The sequence below is a fragment of the Mercurialis annua genome, linkage group LG4 (assembly GCF_937616625.2).
Source record: "Mercurialis annua linkage group LG4, ddMerAnnu1.2, whole genome shotgun sequence".
In the NCBI taxonomy this organism is placed as follows: domain Eukaryota; kingdom Viridiplantae; phylum Streptophyta; class Magnoliopsida; order Malpighiales; family Euphorbiaceae; genus Mercurialis; species Mercurialis annua.
In genome coordinates, this window is record NC_065573.1 from 12,040,835 (window position 1) to 12,056,720 (window position 15,886).

General features: G+C 35.4%; 1 protein-coding gene across 6 annotated transcripts in view; it reads left to right on the forward strand.

The window, feature by feature from the left end:
• The first annotated feature begins 6,600 nt into the window (after positions 1 to 6,600).
• The window catches only part of LOC126676869 (succinate-semialdehyde dehydrogenase, mitochondrial), a 30,266-nt gene continuing 20,980 nt past the window's right edge, over positions 6,601 to 15,886 (forward strand). For all 6 annotated transcript variants that reach the window (XR_007640433.2, XM_050371187.2, XM_050371185.2 and 3 more), the window contains exons 1-12: positions 6,601 to 6,730; positions 6,800 to 6,904; positions 6,966 to 7,065; positions 7,135 to 7,183; positions 7,254 to 7,452; positions 7,759 to 7,821; positions 7,924 to 8,034; positions 11,030 to 11,095; positions 11,222 to 11,299; positions 11,380 to 11,457; positions 14,891 to 14,957; positions 15,331 to 15,416. Coding sequence is in view for 5 of the 6 variants with exons in the window: in XM_050371187.2 (XP_050227144.1) it covers positions 6,656 to 6,730; positions 6,800 to 6,904; positions 6,966 to 7,065; positions 7,135 to 7,183; positions 7,254 to 7,452; positions 7,759 to 7,821; positions 7,924 to 8,034; positions 11,030 to 11,095; positions 11,222 to 11,299; positions 11,380 to 11,457; positions 14,891 to 14,957; positions 15,331 to 15,416 (1,077 nt within the window). In the remaining variant the exon portion in view is untranslated. The remainder of the gene's footprint in view (positions 6,731 to 6,799; positions 6,905 to 6,965; positions 7,066 to 7,134; positions 7,184 to 7,253; positions 7,453 to 7,758; positions 7,822 to 7,923; positions 8,035 to 11,029; positions 11,096 to 11,221; positions 11,300 to 11,379; positions 11,458 to 14,890; positions 14,958 to 15,330; positions 15,417 to 15,886) is intronic.

Genomic DNA, 15,886 nt, shown 5'->3' on the forward strand with positions numbered 1-15,886 from the left:
GATCGAATCCTATAACATTTCTCACTTTATATGATGCTAAACACACATACATACATATCATCAAATTGCAATTATCTCAATATATTCTATTCATAGGAGGCAATACATCTCCTAGAAGCTTCATTTCAAAAAGCACATTATATATGCATGTCTCCTCGAAACAACATATACGTATATATCTCGTATATACGTGTTACAAGAAACAAACAAACGTTTCACAAATCAATTTGTTATACTGATCACCAAGCAAATCACACTAACGACTTGGATCAGACAAACCTCAACTCTATAGCTGCAGTAGTTCCTAGGTTACTCAACCGACAAACACATCTTAGCAGAGGTAACTGGACCAACTGCTCTGATACCACAATTGTCACGACCCAATTTATTGAGCCGAGACCGGCGCTAGGGAATGGGAGTGGTAGCTCCGAAACCCGTAGCAAGCCTAAAACCACTAATAATTTTTCGCATTTAAAAACATATTATTATATATATAGAATATTTTCAGAAAACTCTTTTAGATAACATACTTATAGATATCAAAGTATTATATTAGGGTTTACATTCTAAATAAACTATTTGAAATTAAATCACTATCCTTATACTGACACCTACTGACTACTGCAGCTCTAGGAACTCATACTTGTGCAAGTCCAATGACTTTTGGCACAATGGAGATGGCTTGTCTGATCCGACTTCTAATACCTGCAAACATCAGAGTAAGGGGTCAGTATTTGGGAAAATACTGAGTGAGTATGCAACTTATTATCGGTATTATCAAAATACACATCGCATACTCAATCATATATATATTTATCTCGATATAATATGAAAATAACATAATATTCATAAATAGCAGATCCGACCGAAACCCTAATCTTAAACTCTGAACTTATCTCATTCCGAATACTCGAATTAAACTGATCCAAGTGGTCCGACCCGGGAGTGTTCACACTCAACCACGTCAGCCGCGACCAATCTCTTAATCTCAAAGTGTGAGTCCAACTCACTGGTGGGTCCAACCCACTAGATACGGGGCTCAGGTTACACCGTAACCGAGTTCTCACTCGTATCACATTCATATCGTATGCGCATTTTATAATCTCATAGACAATCTAGACACGCTAGACTGACTCAAATACTGGTGATCACACAGCCTATTGACACCCAATAGGTAGTTGGTTTCTTCGGATCGCATGCTAGATACTCATATTCAAACAATGAATGTAACGGCATTCATATAATCACATTCATCAAACATACCATCTTATATAAGCAAATCATATAAATGCAACGTATTGATATTCATATTCATAATATATGAAAATAACTTTAATAATAATAATAATACGCGAAAGTAAATTGCCACTCACAGTGACCGCTATCCAAAACGGCACTATTATAATCCCGCAAGCGTAAGCTCCATGCATTGTCCAATCACGTAAACACTTCGGCCCAATGGCTTGGTAGCTCGTCGATACGTCAGTTACTTAGTCGAGTTACCTGTACGTTTAATCCATAAACGTAGGCTTAATATCAAAACTCTAAGTTATAAACTTAGGTTAATATAATCGTAGTTCAAATACGACTTTTAACCTTGATCGTATTCTACTACTTAGTCGAGATACTTGTTATATCTCTTAATCGTATTCCAATACGTACGATACCTTTAAACTTTAGGGTTTAGTTTCATTCCGATGAAGTTTCAAGTAGTTTTCAGGACAATGCGCAGGTGCTGCCTGCGCACTGACACTGTTTAGTAAAACGGCAATCTCTCCCAATTGAACCGTTGGATCGAGATAAAATTGGGCAGAGGCGTTCCTAAGAGGCAAATCTATAAACTGATCGTAGGGTTTCTCAATTTGGCAACATTTAGGTAGTGTGCGAACGCACACAATGAGTGTGCGAACGCACACCCCAAAATTCAAGGAGTGTGCGAACGCACACTCAATGTGTGCGAACGCAAACCCTTGACAGCCCCCGGAAAAGTCATTTTCCGGGCGCTTCGCCGCTTTCCGACACTCCCGACGTGCTTCCGCTTCATTTTAACATATAACCCAATTCGAATCTCACCAAATACGACTATAGAAACGCGATTACAATTCGTTTAATTCGTTAAAACGATATAACCCTAATTTACTAATTCTCACAATAAAAACGTCAAGCTTACCTCGATTTGAAGCTTAACGATGATTGAGAATCGAATTCTGGACGAATCGATATAAAGAACTCGCGATTTGGACGAGAAACGGCGAAACCGCGGCGGATCGAAGTCGATCGTCAAAACCTTCTGTGAATTTCTTTCTCCTTCTGATCATATGAATTCATTCCTTTCCTTAACATATAAGTTGGCTAATTAGCCACTTTAATCCTTCAGTTTTTTTAACTTAAACCATTTCTCTTTTAAACTTTCTTATTTAACCAAACAGTTAAATTATCCTTTTAAACTCGATCATTTACGTATTCTTTATATCCATATAAATAATACTAATACAAGATTATTACTTTCCGTCAATAATCTTCCAATTTCTATTCTCGAAGCTTAATTGGCTAATTTACACTTTGGTCCTTGAAACTTTTCAAAAGTTACAATTTAGCCCAAACGCATCCGCGTCCAAATTTTAAAAGGTCTCCGATTGACCCGAAAATTTTACCATATATACTATAAAACATTTCGCGGACCTTGGCAAAATAATATCCCTTCGGGTCTTATATGGTTAAATTACCATTTTAGTCCATGTACTTTATTTTGCGACTTTCTTGACACTTTTCTCTTCTAATTCCAATTCCAACTTTAGAATTGGAATATAATATTAAATTCCTCGCCATAATCTTTTTCAAAACCGTCCTGCTAATATTTTATACTTATCTTAATTTCTCGAAAATTCTTCCGATATCGGTACTCCGGCGATGCAACACTGGACACGTGGTCCAATTAAATACTTAAATATTTTGGGGTATTACAATAGGAAACCCCGACGCCGGGAGCCTACATTCCGCCTTGACTACTCAAGTGTGAACCTGCCAATATACATAACATTTATATTAATAATACTACAATTATTAAGTATCACTAGTAGTAATATTAAGTGTAACAGTAACATACCGAATATCACTGAGCTGTGACTGTATAACCATATCCACCTTCATCAATACTGTATCCAGTGTACCTGCACTAGAGTTGAGCCACTGCTTCAGCTGAGCATGTGCACTCTCCACTCTAAATGTAGTGGTGTTTCCAAAATGCAGCACATTGTTCGTCCAGTAGCAGTATAACTTTTCCTTGTGTATCAACCATGTCCCCTCAACGTAATTTTTCATAGATAGGAACACCACAGTTCGATCTCTCATGAGAATCACAAAGGCCTCATACTCTTCCTCTGTCCGAGCCTGAATAACAGATTTTCACCTACTGTTCTTGAATGCCTATGCATAGCTTCTTTCCAACCCACACAGTCTGTAAACTTTGTCTTCCACATCCTTGTCGATGTGCCACGTGCAAAGCAGATGAGAAGTATGTGTGAATACCTGTTACAAACATTATTATTAATATTAAAAATATAATATAACATTTTTAAAAATTTAAATGTGAAACAGAAAAAAAACAACGTGGAATCTATAGTGAAACATACCTCTCTCAATGGTTTAACCAGCCCCAACTCCCGATCAGTGACAATAGCTGTCGGGTGCACATCTTTGCCAATCAAGTACCTCAGCCTCTCCAATACCCACCTGTAGCTCCCCTCAGTCTCATCCTTCATAATTGCATATGAAATAATGAAGTTCTTGTTGCACGAAGTTATCCCGATAATCTCAAAGAAAGGCATCAGGTACTTGTTGGTCTTGTAGGTGGAATCCATACCGATGACCCAACGGTAGTCTCGGAGCAACCTCACAAAATCTGGATGCGCCAAGAAAATGTGAGTCAACGCACTGGTATCCTTATCGGCAAGCGTCCAATGCACATAATGGCTTTCCAAGGCCATATGATAAAACTGGCCCACCATGTTCCTGCTCTCAAAACCGGACCTTCTTAGGTTATCTCTGTAGTTGTACACATGTCGTCTGGTCGGGTTGTCAGATGGATACTTCTCCTGCAGGGCCGCCCAAATAGCACGCAACTTTTCTTGTGCCGTGCTCATTTCCCGCACAATCTGTTTTGGACGCGGGACTCAGTCCACTCATCTGACGATGTCCCTCAAGATACATAACTAAGTTATGATTGTGCATACTCGTACTCCCGGGTATCGCAACGACCGTCCATGCGGTTCCAAACTATTGGACCACAATCGCAAAAGTGCATTTGCACGCTTTCGTCTTCGTATTCTTCTATCCGAAAGAACCTGAATCTGTGAAAGATCGGATATTAAACTCTGTAGGTCACCAAACGTTTCTCAAATTCTTGAAAGGTCATTAAACAAACTTTTCTTTCAAAATGGTCATTGAACTGTACATTTTATTACAAAAGGGTTCACCCATATAAAACGTACTGTTTTCACGCAAAAATACAACATTTTTGCTTACGTGGCAAGCAGAAGTTACAAAAAGGAACATAGTTCAATGATAATTTTGTAATAAAAGGTATAACCCAATGACTTTTTTGTAATTTACGAAAAGTTTTGTGTTCTTTTCGTAACAACAGAAACAGTTGTGTAAGAAAAGGTATACTTTAGTGATCATTTTGTAAGAAAAATCGGTTTATTAACCTTTCTGTAATTTGAGAAAAGTTTAGTGATTTACAGAGTTTAATATCTGTGAAGGATCCTCTATACCGCTCACCCTGGGAACATCTCAGAAGCTTTCGTTTTCCCCATTTTTATGGGAAGAAATAACCAGGTCGAACCCAATACGAATGGCAACTCATTTCGCCCACTGAATTGCTTCAGCGTCGCTTGTAAACGCTTTTCGGCCTGAAATTGTGCACTGTAATCAACACAGTCACCCCTAAAAACTTCAAATTGAACCTATAATTTAAACCAAACAAATATTAGTCCATTAAATTTTAATTAAATAATTGATAAATTTAATTTAATTTATTTTTTAAAAAAATTCTGGGTCGTGGCGACTTTTCGGTCGCCGCTGGCTAAGATACAGGGCGTCCCTCGGAGGCTCCCGGCCTGGAATGTCGGGCGCGATCCGGAAACAAAAACAGATTAAAAGAAATTTAAAAATGTAAAAAAACTGAAAAATCGTAAAAATTACTTCGGGAGAAACTGGAAAATTCATTTCCGGTTCTTGATATTTGTTTTCTGACGAATTTGAAGCGTTATCAGTAATTATGATTTTGAGATTCGAATGAGTTAAAAGAGTATATTTTTTGCAGTTTTGGCAAAGGGCCAGAAAATAAAAAACGGGGCGGTGGGTGGTAAAGTTGGGACGGTAAATAGTAAGAGCCTCCCCAATGGTATTCTTTAAAATAAAGAGCATATTTTGTAAAATAAAGAGCATCTTAAAGATAAATAGTGATATTTAAAATTTTATTCTAATGGACTCTTTAATATCAATTTTTTATTGTATATAATTTTAATAATTAATAATAAAATAAAAATATTAAATAACAATAATATTGCCTCTCTAATATTAGATTTTATTTTATTTTATTTTCATAAAAAATATTAATAAAATATTCAATATTAATAAAATAAATTTTTTATTTAATTTTTTATTCATTTATTTATTCAGTTTTTTACTAAAAGTAAAAATATAATATTTAAAAGCAAAAATAACCACCTTATTTTTTAAAATTTAAAATTTTACTATTTGGAAAATGAAGTTGAGAGTGAAAATGCATCTCTACATGTGGAGAGTCATTTTCACTCTATACTCTAAATATAAAAAATAGAGAGTCCATTGGACCTTAATTTATTGTCAAACTCTTTAATTTAAAGAGTTTGACAATTTTAGAGAGTCCATTGGGATGCTCTAAGAAAAATTCTTACCTAGTTTCGGTCCATAAATTTTTTATACACCTACCCAATGAGATGTTAGAAAATCTAACACAATTTTCTCGTTTTCTTATTATTCTCTCTTTTTTCTCATTTCTCTAACACCTCATTTGATAGGTACATGAATTTTTCATGAACCGGGTTTAGATAAGAACTTCCCATGCTCTAACACCCATAGAAAATGAAGAAAGGGAGGTTCAGCTCGCTGGCTGCCACGTGTGTATTATATACTCTTTTGGTGGATATTAAACTCTCTGGGTCACTAGGGTTACCTCAAATTACATAATGATCACTAAACTTCATTTTGTTACAAAATGGTCACTGAACTATACCTTTTATTACAAAGGGGTGTCACCCATATAAAACGCATCGTTTTCATGCTTAAGTTGTTACAAAAAGAATACTAAACTTTTCATGAATTACAAAAAAGTCATTGAGTTATACTTTTTATTGCAAAAAGGTCACTGAACTATGTACCTTTTTGTAATTATAGCTTGCCATGTAAGCAAAAACGTTGCGTTTTATATGAGTGACACCCCTTTGTAATAAAAAGTATAGTTCAGTGACCATTTTGTAACAAAATGAAGTTTAGTGATCATTATGTAATTCGAGGTAAGTCTAGTGACCCAGGGAGTTTAATATCCCTCTTTTGGTACTACTACTAGTAAAGGAAGAAGCAAACAGAAAAAGAAAAAGAAAAAGAAAAGGGAATGGCAATAGCTTGGCGTCTGAGATCGAGTGTCCCTCTCCTAAATCAGATTGGTTGCCGTACTTTTACATCCCAGGTATCAATTTTTCAATGTCAACTAAATCTGTTGATATCAGAATTCATTGTTAATAAAAGTTTGATTTAGGTAAGCGTGAACCTCGCCGCCCGCCTGAGCAAGGCAGGACTGTTACGAAGCCAAGGTCTTATAGGAGCAAAGTGGAGCGATGCATACGACGGAAGCACCCTTCAGGTAACTTTCTTAAACAAAACTCACCAACCTTTTATTTCCTAATTTTAACCTAATTTTGCAGGTTCACAATCCCGCCACCGGTGAAGTTATAGGCCATGTCCCCTGCATGGGGCGCAAGGAGACGGAGGACGCCATATCCTCTGCTCATCTTGCATTTCCATGTACAAACTCGTCTTCTCTTTCCTCCATATTCCAATTCCTAATTCTGATGCAATCCTTCTTTTGTCCAGCCTGGAGCAAACTCACTGCCGCCGACAGGAGCAACCGTTTACGCAAATGGTATCTCTCATCTACATCTAATAATACTGTTCCCCATTTTATTCTCATCATCTTCCCTGAATATGTGAAGGTTTGACTTGCTCATTGCCCACAAACAACAACTCGGACAACTAATCACCTTGGAACAAGGCAAGCCTCTCAAAGAAGCCATGGCCGAGGTTAGCTATGGAGCCAGTTTTATTGAGTTCTTCGCAGAGGAGGCCAAACGTGTCTATGGTGACATCATACCACCTACTCTTTCCGATCGTCGCCTGCTTGTTCTCAAACAGGTCACCATCATTTTGAGCTCCATAGTACCTGCACTTTTAAGTATTAATACCAGGATTAATGATTTCGTTTTGAATGATTTTGAGTTCCATCACCACTGAAATCTCTTGGAGTTAGAATTGAAGAATCTTTAAGATTAGCCAGGACCAGGGCTAATCCTGAGGATTAACCAGGACCAGGGCCAATGTTTCTCGTTGAAAGTTTTTTGTATTGTTTTATTAATTGTATGCTTCTTGTTATTGTCTATTAATTGATTCATATGCTCATCATAATGGCTTCACCTTTTTGTTTTCGTATATTTCTCCCAGCCTGTTGGTATTGTTGGAGCAATTACACCCTGGAACTTTCCATTGGCTATGATTACTCGTAAGGTGTGCTCAGTTGAGAAAAAGATTACTTTTGGTGGCTTGGAAGATACGTATGGCACATGGCTTTCTAGTTTAAGCTAAAATGCCTTTTCCTTGCGCACACAGGTTGGTCCTGCCCTTGCTTGTGGTTGTACAGTGGTCGTAAAGCCTTCTGAAATCACTCCTCTCACAGCATTGGCAGCAGCAGAGCTAGCCCTTCAAGCTGGAATACCACCGGTAATTGTTACAATATGTTGCAAAGTTGATAATGACTTGTATAAAAGTTATTTCAGCATGATTTGTCGAGGCCTTCTAATTTTTGTCAGATGCGTGTTTTTCCAGATATTTTATTGTTATTTGAAGACTATTAGTAGTTAGTACGTAAGATCATTTGGTCCATTGTTTAATTTTCTTACAAATGTAAAATGATGTTGGAGGGATCGGGCGACTTTCTATTGTATTTACCAGTGTCTATTAACATCAATCGTATACACATATGCTCTATGGCTAACTGCATGAAAAAAATCTTGTGTTTTACCTGCATGTGTTTCTAAAAGCTTGCTTTGTGAAAGAGATTGATGTCGATTAATATGTAATTTGAGTTCCCAAAAATTAAAACCTGCACGAACGTCATAAAACCATGCAAAATTCACTGGCTGGTTCAGCAAGGGTAGAAGCTGGAATTTTAGATTGGGATCTGGTCCTTGTGTGAGGTAGAGCTGTTGCAAATCAGTTTATGGAGTAGGCTGGGCGAAAAAATTCCAATATTCAGTTGCAAGTCCTTAGTGATTTTAAGCCTACTTAGGGTCCAAAACATTAATTTGGTCCTATAGCATTAATCTTTGGTGTCTATAATATCTCTATGAGTGGTTACAAGTGCCGCTTAGGCTAGGTTAGAATTTACCTGTTAATCCCTGTGATTTGAAAACTAAGTTGGGTAGTCTCGATGTGTTGCTTTTCATCAACAAGTTCATCTTTTGAAAGAACTTTAGGTCTTCATATAGCTACGGTGACGCAATGGTCAACAATATATTGACTTTGTTGGAATTCGTTAAATACCCTCATAATTGTCATAGTAGAATTAATAGATTAGGAGACTCTACATTATAACAATGTGTTGGAAATGTTAAAATTATCAGCTGTCATCGATAAAATTGATGTTGGATGGAGATTTGTCTCCTGCTGGTGGATGTGTTTTCGGTAAAACTAGCTCAAATGTGTTGCTGTTTGGAGGCATGGAAGAAGAAAAAGCTCAATCTCTCTTTCTTCAATGGATTTCCTATTAATAAGATAAGGGTAGATGCAAATTGTTTGTTGGAAGCGGGTCCCGTTTATTTTATTGTGTAATGCAAGATTAGCGGCTTCTCCTTTTCCTACATGTCTAGTAACTTTCAGAACTACAAGGCTTGTTGTAACTTCACCAAATGTGTTTAAAGATAAGAAAAAGAAAACCTAACCAAATACTTGTCATTTTAGATTTGTAATTCAATCTAGACCACATAAAATCGCAAGTTTGGTAGTCTTTAGAAAAGTTTTTTCGACCTTCAAATGCAACTGGTACTTAGATGCCATAATAGGACTTAGCAATTTGCTTTACTTTGCAATTTGCTTTTAGCATGAAATTAATATTGTGTGCTCTGTGCATTTTTAAAAAATGGAAGTAATTATGTGAAACATGAGGACCTGATTTAGTTTTATCAGGGAACAAGCATTCATTATGAACTAATTTAAGGAGCCCATGGTGATTCACCCTAATATTAGGGCTTAAACTGCTGCAGATGGTTATGTAATAGTTTGATTTTATTTTTCATTTGTTACATAATACTTCTTATTTTAATTTGTGACACAAGTTCTATGATTGAGCTTGCTTTTGTTATCTAGATGAATAGTTTTATTTTTATGCTATTAATATTAGGTCCTGATAAATGAAGCAGTTCTTATAAAAAGATTTTCTTCCTCACGGTTATAAATAGAATCTATTCTAGCAGTATCACAGAAAGTGGCGGAACCAGGATTTATTTTGAGCTCGGGCTTAACCTCTATTCCACTTCTGACCTTCTGACACCTAACATTGTCAAAATGAGTCGTGACATGGTAATCTGAATCGCCAAATACGTAAAATTGACGAATCCAGGCCGAGTCTTAATGTTTTCATGTCGAAAACATGTCAACTCATTTATGACATGATAAAAGTGGATTGTTAGGACTCGTGAACCTGCCTAACCCATTTATTAATTATACTAATAAGAATATAGGAATAAAAATATTATAATTTTGTAAAATGTAAAATGTAAAATATAATATTAAGTATAAATTTATTAATTAAAATTCTATAATTTGGATATGTATTGATAAGTTTGAAGTAAAAATTACATTTACCTTACAAGTTAAATGGGTCGTGACAGTTGCGTCGCTTTAGTTGTGTTACCCGGTTATCTTAACATGTTAATTGTACCGTGTTATCCGTTTTAAATTCATGTCGTGTTAGGGTTGATAATTTTGACATGATTAACTAAATGTTACGTTCATGTTGACTCTAATTGTGACAACAAAATGAGTCGACACGACGCGAATACACCTCACTAATCCATTATGACTCTGCTACTATTAGTCCGAGCTTAACCTCCCTCTAGTTTTAATTCACTACAACCCTACTTTACTTTCTTGATGATTTCCGACCACAATCCGGGCTAGAGCCTAACCTAGCGATGTCACAAGTGAATATATGAGACTGACAGGACAAAATGACTTGGCAGAGCCATGGTTGTCGGGAAGATAGAAGAAATTACACTATATCCGGTGTAGGCATCATGAAGATCATGTGAAGCAGTTACTTTTTAAACCAGGATGATACCGCAGAAGGAGCAGATTTGATTCTTGTTGCAAGAGCTATCAACAGTGATGTTTTTTTTTTCCTTGTTAAAAATGGTGATCTGAGATAGAAATCGTCGCACCTATGAAATGACAGGTGTGCCACTTGGCACTATGCTTATATCTAATAAATGATCTGTAATTTTCGGATTTCAAGGTGTGCCATGTAGAAATGGTACTAAGGTAAGCTCATCTATCAATGTAATGATGAAGTAAGATCGACCCTATTGAAGCCTTATAAGTTCCAAAATAAAAAGCGGCTTGAGACATGAAATGATGCATGATAGCTCTTTTTATGAATTTGAAACGACGATAAGTTTTAGTTTGTTGTTTGAAACGGTTTTGATCTTTAATTTTGTAGGGCGTCCTAAATGTTGTTATGGGAAAGGCTCGTGAAATTGGAGATACTTTACTCACGAGTCCACAGGTTTCTACTGGCTATTATATTTACTTGTCCTTGTTGTCATTTTGAAGTTGGGATATAATCTCCTAGTTGAATGAAGCAGATGAGGAAAGGAAATGATGCTGACGTCTTGATTTGTGTCTAATCCAGGTCAGGAAGATCACATTTACGGGCTCAACTGCTGTGGGAAAGAAGTTGATGGAAGGTGCTGCTGGGACTGTTAAAAAGGTGCGCATTAATGAATGTGCACTCACAAATTACATAGTATAAATAATCATAATTAAACGGGTATGTTATTCCCTTGATAGGTATCTTTAGAACTTGGTGGCAACGCACCCTGCATTGTATTTGATGATGCAGATATTGACACGGCAGTAAAAGGATCAGTAAGTCTTAAGTAGCTTTCATTGTGTGCTTGCATTTTGTGGCACTGCACCCTGCATTGTATTTTACCACCTTTTGATTCATCTTTTTAAATTTATACCGTGTCAATGTAAATCCAGCCTTTTATTATATGTTAATACACATTCTTTCTTGGTTTATTATTATTATAGATCAATTTAATCAGTTGCTAAATTATCTGGCAGTGCAATAGTATCTATATTATAGAAAAATGTTACCAATTGCTATTCGGCTATCTACTGGTTTGAGTAATTTGCTTATAGTGGTGATGTTCCAGTATCATGACATATCAGAAGCATCCCGAGTGGATATATTAGATCTCTTTAGATGGAAACTGGCATGCTATTACAAATGCTCTCTGATGTAAAGTATCTTTCATATCTGAACTACTTTATTTTTCTTACAAACCAAGTGTGCTTTGAAACATCATTAAATACTGTTAAAGCTAAAAGATCGCTAAAATGTAGCAAAAGTGTCAAATCACTTATTTTCCTATGGCTAAAGGAAAAGTAGCTGTTACTAGTTCCTCTTAAACCAGGCTTCATTCATACGACCGTGACTTCATGTACCTTTATTCGAATAAATATCTGTTGCATTACTCTTCTCTTTCTTCGAAGAGTTGGACATTTAATGATGAGAAGTTTATTTTGCGGATATGAAATTTTTTGACAAGCATTCTCAAGATATTGTAATCCTGGGTATTAAACATGGGTCTTCTTAAATGAATTTGGCCTATTTGCATTTTGTAATAGAAAACAAGGAAGCTGATATAAGATTCCTTGATGTATTCCGCTATCCTTGACATCTGAAGAGGCTAAAATGATTGACCCTGTGATTAATGAATTTCAGTTTTAGATTATCTTGACCTAATTGTCAATTGTGAATTCTTGTTTTTCTTGTAATTTGCTATTTAGAAAGTTTAAGTTTTAGAATCATTTAGCAATTTATTGGTCATTAGGAATAATTAGGTTATATACTTACTTTCCTCTTTGGCATTGATTTGTTGTTTTCCTAGTTATAATTGATAGAAAATGCTCATAGTTAGGATTGCTGGCCCTAATAGTTTCAGGATTAGTTTTTGGGTTCTATTTTGCATGTAAGAAACAATTCAAAATTTTGAAGTTTCTGCTTTTGGTTGGTTGTGGTCTACGCTTTATGTCTTTGGTGCTTTGTGGTTTTGCTTCTTACTGTATGCCACATGGATAAGAGGCAAATGTAATAATGGTTGGCAGGCTGTCATAGTCCAGTTCCTGAAAATGGAGCTTTATGTATTGTTCGAGTCTGAAAAGGATGAGGAGAAGAAGAGGGGTTCTCAGGGGATGTTTTTATTTCTGAACTTTTTCTTAAATCTTAAAAATTGCTACTTGTTTACATTTAAACTTTCGAAACCTTAATTACTGTATGGAATTTGTTTTATTGATTGATACAACGGGCTTTTGTTCTCTAAACAACCTAGTATCTGTTGTGAAAGTTATTGATTCTCTGGACTGGACAGTTATAAATGTTTTGTCTACTACAACAATCACTCCTAATTAAAAAAAAATAAACTTGGAAGCTTATTTAATATTTTCATTCCTCCTTTTAAAACTATTACTTGTTAGTAAAAGTTGAACTTTGGTAATTATCACACAACTCATGTTTTACAATTCAACTATTTCAAACGTTTGATCTATTATGTTTTGTAATTGATTTTCTTTTAGATGTGAATCATGTCTAAATTGTTTGAGCGATCTAACATGGACCTCGTATTCTGTGCTATTAATATTATGTACCTAATGTGATTATGCTATTGCTAATCTTACCTCATCTTCATCGAACCTGAAGTAATTAGCATGCTTAACAAGAAGGAAATAGCATCTTTTGCTTTAATTTTTTGATTAGGATAACAATAAACATTTTCTTTGTGTAATTTAATTTTCTATGCAAACCTCTGTTGTCAAATTAACAAAAACACAATTCTTACACACTTTTTTGCCTATAGATCTTATTAGAGGAGCCATTTTAGAGTCAAATTGTCTTTGAGGGTGAGTTTTGTAGGCAAATTGTTTGGCGATGTGGCTAGTGAAGTCTCTTAGCTTTAGTGGTGTGATGAGGGTTTATTGAATGAAGTAAAGGCATAGAGATTCTTTATAAGATAAAAATGTGGCAACTTTGCTGAAAGCCTTTTAATTTGATAGGCTTCTAGTAAACTCTCTGCTCAAATTTTTAGAGTACTTTTTAGAAAGTTTGTTACATCAACTATTTATCCAAATTTATGACAATAATTTACAGTTGTGCTAGAATAAGAATTGAGTCTATAATAATTTACAGCTGTAAATGTTATAAGGTCACTTCAAAGAATAAGCTGATAGCAATATGAGGTCTTTTTACCAAAATTCTACTAGCTACGTTGCCTCTTTAATATCTAGGTCCTTTGTTTTACAGATGACAGCTCTTCAATAGTTACATTTATGGTCTACCTATCAATCTTCCTCTTTGCATCTTCCTTAGTTTAAGACTAATTCCATTCTCATTTTACTTTGCTGCAATGATAGGCTTAAACAGACTTGCATCTATTTCTCTTTTAGATTTGCACCTATTTTTCCTTTTTTTAAATTGCCTAAACCTATAAACACCATCACTAATGGTTTTGGTTTGAAACTTTGGTAATTGATCCATCAAGTTGAGCTAATTGTTCAAGGAATCAAACGAAGAGGTCAGTGATTGACATAGTGATTTTTTGTTTACGTCGCTAATGTTGATGTTGATTGTTTTTTTTATTGTAGCTGTATAAAAACAATGTAATTAAAGAATGCTGATAGTGACCATGTTAAACCACTTCCTTTTGTGTAATAACTTGACATGTGTTACTTATGTTTCTGAGATTTGATGCTAATAAATTATGATCACGTTTGTATCAAAAAATTTGACATGTGTTAGGGTCAAGAATTTTGATTGGAGTTCCTGATTGCTATTACTTAATCTCCTGGTTATGTGCTTCTTGGCAGTTAAAATGCAGTAAACTTCTCTTTTGCTATTCACCAAAGTGATTTTAACATGCTTTATGCATCATGATGATTATTGATGCTTTCTAAACAGATCATTGAGCTCCACAAAATAAGTTACAGCGGCAGCTATTGACCTGCACCTTGCCTATTTATATAATTAAAATTATGAAATCCAGTCAAAAAATGCTTTATTTATCTCCTGTGTCAAATTCAGTTGAGTTCCAGTAAGCAAAAACATAACTTGATTGAGCCAAGTCCCATGGCACTGTATCCATGAAGCTTGGTTCAACTTCACCCTAATTGTTGGGGTTGTGCATTATTCTGGCTCTTTAATGCATTGAAAGTGAATACGTTTACAATTATCCACAATTGAGAGGTCTTAGTTAGATTTTCAATTTTATTTAGTGTCTTTTGCTTTATGTCTTTGCAGCTTGCAGCGAAGTTCCGCAATAGTGGACAAACATGTGTCTGTGCAAATCGAATACTTGTACAAGAAGGTAGGAAGTGAACATTTTCAAATTTGGAGTTCTTTCTTTCATTTTGTTTCTGATGGTGTTGTATATGTAATCTATGCTAAAATCCAAATGACCCTATCAATATTTCTATAAAGTATATTAATAAATAGTGCTCCTAATGGCTTTCACTTGGTATAGTGAAATTAAGCTTACAACCACCAAATATCTTCAGTTCTTTTTGCATATTGTTTCCAGGAAAAACATAGTCGCAAAACCTTTACACTTGCTCTTTCTTTCTAGTAAAATTCAACAAGTGGTCTAGGCCATTACAATTTGATGTGACTAGTTATGATCTCCTTTTCGCCTCTAAAATATGCTGCTGCTATCTTTTGTGATTTTAAACCTTTTCCTGCAGGTATCTATGAAGAATTTGCAGAAGCTTTTTCAAAAGCTGTTCAAAATTTGCAAGTCGGCGACGGGTTTACTGAAGGTGTGGCGCAGGTAAGTATAGCTGTTTGTATACTTGACTAAACTAGGCCTTAGTCTCGTGTTTTTTATTGCACTTAAAAAAAGTTAAGCCTCAATCTCAAGTTATTTGGCGTTGACTGTATAGATTTTTCTTTCTCCATTCCAAACAATGGAAAAGATGTGAAGATACTAAATTATCCTTGGCCACTCTTTTTTATGTTAGTTTAGGTCTACCTCTGCATTTCTCGATACAAGCAATTGTTAAAGCTAAGGAATTTCTAAATCTACGACTTAATTGATCCAACCATCTCAATCTACACGCTCTCAGCTAGTCTTCTATAAGAGCTACCCTTGCCTTTTCTTTTTAGTCACTGTGAATCTTATTTATCCTCATATGCACGCATATTAATGTTAATAGCACTCATCTTAGATGTTTGTGGACTTTGTATTGCCCAACATTTGCTATGGCAGGCCAATTGCATAGGATTTGCCTATCAACATAT